The following is a 6000-nucleotide window of genomic DNA, read 5'->3' on the forward strand; positions in this document are numbered from 1 at the left end:
CACACACACACACACATGAATGTAACATATAGCATCAATCCCAAAACCCTTTTTCGGGATATCATAGTCATAAGTCTGAGTTCCTGTAATAATAATTCTCCTATAGTAGAATTTACGAGCACCAATCCTTCATTTACCAATCCCTCATAATGCTGATTCCTATGCCTTAACTTCTATGCTACCTGTACTAGTGAAATTACCACTTTGCCAAAACCCCGGTCCACATCCATCAGCATCATTTGCTCCTTCAAGTCAGGTATATGATGGTGGTAGAGAGAAGATTCTTAATAACTGAGAGAGTAATAATTCTGTTTAACAAAGTTGGTCATTTTGTCGGCAACCAGAATTTCATGTGAAATTTAACTGTCTCAGACAGGCACATTGACAAAAGGTATCTGAACTCATTAGTAATTAATAAATTTTAGAGATTACAAATAAAGTCACTGATTTTGTTATTTGACACTATGTTGGTCCATTCTTTCTGTTGATTATCTCCAATTTATCCTGTTTATATCTTATTTGTATTTAGTTGTTTGTATGTTGTCTTCTCCAATAGAATAGAAGCTCTTCAAGGGCAGAAAATGTTTTGCCTTTCTTTATATCCCAAGCACTTAACACGGGGCCTAGCACATAGTAGGTGTTTAATAAAAGTTTATTGACTGTCTGATTGACACTGTTATTAACTCTGCTCTTCAACTTGCTCAGATTCCTAATTTGCTTTCAACCTCTTGTTGATGAAAGGGGAAGCAACAGATGTGGGTGGTAATCATCATTAAATTGCTGTTTCCATATTTTCTGTATTTCTTTAGTGTTGTGATTACAAAGCAGTTTGAAGATATGGTCCCCGTTTTTTTTATCTACTCAATGCATAAAGGGAAGGTATTCTAACTCCAAAGCTATCAAGCTGCACCTTTTGTTTTCAGAAAACATTAAAGATGCAAGTAAATTCCTCCAACTTTCATGTGGTAGTTTATGGTTGTCAAGATCTTTATCTATCCCCAGAATTTCCTAGCATCATTTTCTATCGATTCTGTCTAATTCAAGTAGAATGCTTCTTTCTACCTAACACCAATATCCTGTAGCAGCAAGGTACTTGATCTTCTTATGATTATAGGGAAACCTATAGTGTGTTCCAAGATATTGTGGGGTACCTATGTGTAGTACAATACATTAAGCACTGGACCTGGATTCAAGGAGGCGTGAGTTCAAATCTAGCCTCAGATAGTATGACCCTGGGCAAGTCACTTAACCTCTGTATACCTCAGTTTCCTCATCTGCAAAATGGAAGTAAGTAATAACATCTACCTCCCAGGGTTGTGAGCCTAAGAGGAGATAATATTTCTGAAGTGCTTTGCAAGCCTTAAAGTCCTATACAAATTGTAGCTATTATTATTACTATTAAAGAAATCAGCCTCAGATGTGAAAATGACAGTATTTCATAAGTTCTCATAATTGTAAAAAAATTGATAACAGCTGCAAGCAAAGAGTTTGCCAGAAGTTTCTGATCTGATTTGTACCCTTTCCTGGAAAGTTTACCTTCTGAAGCAAGGTTTTCACTCTCTGTGTAGGAAATAGCTTATAAGATCAAGATAAATCTTAGTATCAAAATTTATCTAAGGTATATTATGCCATTTCACATACAAAGGTCTCATGGCATTCTAATTTAGACTAAGATAGACTAGTCTTTCTTCTTTTAACTATAGAAATAATAATTTAAAGAAGAGATGGTCTACCAAATTGGTATTAATTTTTTGACTATTCAGAGTTCATCCATACCATGTTGGGTCCAAATCATAGTTTGTCTCAGGTACAGTAGATTTGGGTTTAGAGTTTTAAGAAAATCCAAGTGGATCCATACTTTAAGTTTATTACAAATACAATACAATTGCATTCTGAATTGAATGACAATGCAACTAGATTCTCAAAGTGCCATTTTTAAAATGTACACTATTGCTTTGACACTGAACTTTATGCTTCCTTTGCCCATCTCTTCTCTCTTTTTCTTCTGTTCTAATGCAAATATTTTAGTGTTATTTAGAACCATAATGAAGTGGAGAACATGGCAGTACTACTACATGACCTCCAAGATCCATTCCAGGTCAATTAAATCGCTCTCACTGCCACATGGAATTAGTTTTGACAGCTTATCTTGTCATCAGAAATCTTAAGCTCTGGAAGAGATCGTAGATGTCATCTAATCCAAATGCTTTAGTTTACAAATGAGGAAACTGAGACCTAGAGAAACTTCTTAATTTGTCTAAAATCACACAGATAGCTAATAGGGAAACAAGGATTAAAACCCTTGCCATCCTGCCCACTTTTCATTATATTCGCATCTAATTGTTCAATCCTTGTGAGTGATAAGTATCTAATAGGTCCTTTAAAAAAAAACTGCACATACATGTGTAGAAAAGCAAATATGGGTGCAAATGTTAACAACATCATATATTCACATGTATATAATGGCCTCCTGAATATAAAGTAGCACAATTTATACATAAGTTGTGGTACTATGCATGAGTGAATACACGGTTATCTCATTTATAAAATGAAAAGTTTATCAAATGAGCTGAGGCATAAGCATTTACATACCCCTATGTGGAAAGTTAGATATATATATGCATGCATATATAGATAGATTTTGAATAAAATTTAAGATCTGAAAGGAGCCTTCAAGATAAACTAGTAAAAAAAAAAGTCTCATTTTACAAATGAGGAAACTGAGTCCCAGAAGGTATTGCACAAGCTGGTTAGTGACAGAAATGGAAGTATAACCCAGGTTTCCCAAAAGCCAGTATGCTTTCTCCCACCCTGCACTTAGTTAAATATATGACATCTCAGTAGCCTCTAGATTAGATAATTATAGTAAATACTCTGGTTTTTCTCATGAGAGGAAATCTATTAAAAAAATTCCCAGAATGAATTTTTAACGAATCAAGATTTATTACCACTAGGGACTTCTTCAGGAACCAAAATAATACAATTAGTGAAATCAGAGGGGGTGATGATTAAATCCTAAGTGATAATAAGAAATCATTAAAGTGACCCTATAGTTAATACAAAAAGTTGTGTAACTGTACTTTATTTGGTGGAATAGCATAAAATTATAATAAAAAGCATATTTTATCATTATTTTGATGTGATCATTTTCAGTGGAACTTACTACACACAGTGCCAAGATGAAATACGATTGCAGCATCTGCTTTTTAGTGCTGCAAACAAATAAAATCTAGTTTCTCTTGGTAATTTTATCCCCCAATTGTTTTTCTCCCAAAGCATTTTATATATTATTTGAGGAAATTGGTCCCTTTACTCTTTTTAAAAGTAATATCTTTTCTTTCATTAAGTGAACTAATATAATCAGCAATAGACTTTCAAAACAGAAAATAGAATTTGTCATTTGGGTAGTTTAAATGGAAAATAGTGGGGGAGGGATGGAAGACCTTTAAGTCATGAGTATTAACACCTCTTCAACTTTAGCTTTCTTTTTCTTGAAATGTTTTGCATTCATATATGCATAGAATAAAATAGAACTCATGCAAAGAAGACCTCAAATAAACAAAATGTAGAGAAGAATCAGCCTGTGGTTTTTTTGGCCAGTAGACAGGAACTTAATATATACCGATAACAATATGAACTGATGAAAAAAACAACACCCAGATTCCTCTTTATTACATAAGTGTAAAGCATTGCTATTGAGAGTATAGTACTCAATCATAAAATAGATTGTTTAAAAACTAAGTAATGGTAAGGTTTTTCAGTCATCATTTAATGAGCACTTCATACCAAACTAGACTTCTATTAAGTTAACTTGAAAATATTAAATCATTTCTTTGTGAACGGTTCCACTTACGTTTTGTTTGACTTTCATGAGCACTTTGAGAATAAGACATGTAATTTTATTTTTTCAAGTTGGCTCAGTTTACCAGCTAGGATGATTATATCAGTAGATCTATACTGCACCAAGGAAATATTTACATTGACACAATCCAAACACCCCAATATTAAATAATTGAGAAAAGCTTGTTCAGATTAATGTGAGGAAAGAAAAAAGAAAACAGAGGACTCATCTGACTTACTGAAAATTTACCTCTTTACATACTTTCAAGACTTATAAACTATAGGTTTTTTAAAAATAGAGGCATACTTACTATAATTAGTTTGTTTGTCTTGTGTCCCTTTTACTTTTCCTCGTTTATCAATCCTCAGATACCACTGTGTTCGACAGAAAAGTCTTCTCACTCTTACATCTCCTCCTTCCATGTAATCATAGCTTCTAGTGTGTCGCTCAGGGCTGGAGCAGTTCACATTTGTAGCCATTTGCTCTGGAGTCATGTCATTGCAAGCGAAAGCTATGGTGCCCACTAGACAGATAATGTGAAAGCATGATGTGTAGAGCAGAGTTGGCAGGATCCATGTCAGTATCCATTTGTGCATTATAGTGCAGTGCCCTGGGTGTTCAGGAATACCATAATGAAAATCCAATCTCAAGTTGGACCGTTGCTCCTAGGTCATTGACCTCCTTCTACCTTGGCAGTGAATGGTCGATCTACTTAATTGAGATTGGTGGTTCTTTCCAAATGGGGATCCTTATCCTTTTTAGTCACTGATATCAGGAGGATGGCTCCTCCAGTACCTTTCAGTTGAGATATCCTTCAAAAAACAGGTTGTAATAAGCTCAGTTGTCTGGACCTGCTTTGCTACTTGAATCCTCTGTTTGTATTGAAAGCAATAAAAAAGGGAAGGGGGGGAGGAAGGAGTGAAAAGTTGCATATATAAATCTCAGCAGACAATTTCATTTATTAGTGGGTATGGTTTAACTTATACTTTTTAAAGACTGACTCACACAAAAAGTACTCCCAAAGAGGACGTCAATCTCTTAAATTGACTGTCTATACATTTTATGTTAGTATATACATATACATACAGATACATTCCTTGTTATATTATTCATTTCCATTTGCTATTTCCTAATAAGAATGTTGTATTTAAGGCTATTGCTTTAAATAAACTTCTCAACTTATTCTTAGCTAAGTGCAAATGCTTCTACATTTCTTTATTTCATGCTTTCACTTTTGTGGTTAACCAATTATTTTCTACAGAACTGCCCACATTTGTCTGGTTTTAAATGTCAGGATTGCTCTGGAGAGCTTCAACCTTATCTTTACATAAGCTATATGCAGGGTAATTGCTATAGATCTTAACAGCATGCCTAGAAAATCTGTTAACTCTGCTTCTCCCCTCTAGTTCTGAACAAAAAGAGAAAAAGAAATTAACTATTAGAAAACCTTAAACGTTATTTTAAAGGACAAATAACAATAACTTACTTGTTTCTCTTGATAACAGCTGGATATATAAGTATTCCATTTCTGTTGTCTGCCTTTTGCAACATGAGACTCTCTACTGTAGCTAAAAACTATTTCTCAGCTGAGAGACTCCAGCAGAATCATAATTGTTTCCATAAATCAACACGCAAGAGGATTTTCTCTGTGTGTGTGCGCGCGCGTGTGTGTGTGTGTATGCGTGCTCGTGTGTGTAGAGTCTGTTATTCAGTGCTTTTCGATAAATACCTTTGCTGACCTCATTGGAAGCAATTAAAACTTAACCAGTGAGCTGTTAGTTGAATGCACCAGCAAGAATAAAAGGAGACTTGTGTAGTGTCCAATGGTCATCAGAGGGAGCTATGAACATAGTTTATACTGAAATCTCAAAGTTGGTACTTACTTTCTAGAAACAAATTGCTCTGATTCTTATGAAAAGGATGAGGCAGAGAAAAAGGAAAAACAGACTCTCCCTTTACAGCAATTCAACACGTGTTTTATGTTCTCAGACTAAAAATGTGCTTTTTCTCATACATGCAGGGTTTGTTTTATTTTTTAGCCTATCTTCCCACAGTTTCATGTGTACATGCTATACTTCTGCCCCTGGACTGTCAGACTTAAATTATTGGGTAATATTAGCTCACTTAGAAGGGCTATATAATTTACTTTACATCTAACA

The 6000-nt window shown here is 34.5% G+C and overlaps 1 protein-coding gene across 2 annotated transcripts in view; it reads right to left on the bottom strand.

Annotated features, from left to right (window-relative positions):
- FGF7 (fibroblast growth factor 7) overlaps positions 1-5512 on the bottom strand; it is a 94484-nt gene extending 88972 nt beyond the window's left edge. The window contains exons 1-2 of one of the 2 annotated variants that reach the window (XM_043986796.1): positions 5328-5512; positions 4152-4364 (exon numbers count right to left, since the gene is read on the bottom strand). In XM_043986796.1, coding sequence (XP_043842731.1) covers positions 4152-4364; positions 5328-5367 — 253 coding nt within the window. In that variant the 5' untranslated portion in view covers positions 5368-5512. Of the gene's footprint in view, positions 1-4151; positions 4714-5327 lie in introns of both variants that reach the window. The other variant, XM_043986795.1, reaches the window with a different exon arrangement.
- Between the last annotated feature and the right edge of the window lie 488 nt (positions 5513-6000).

The sequence above is a fragment of the Dromiciops gliroides genome, chromosome 2 (assembly GCF_019393635.1).
Source record: "Dromiciops gliroides isolate mDroGli1 chromosome 2, mDroGli1.pri, whole genome shotgun sequence".
Taxonomy (NCBI): domain Eukaryota; kingdom Metazoa; phylum Chordata; class Mammalia; order Microbiotheria; family Microbiotheriidae; genus Dromiciops; species Dromiciops gliroides.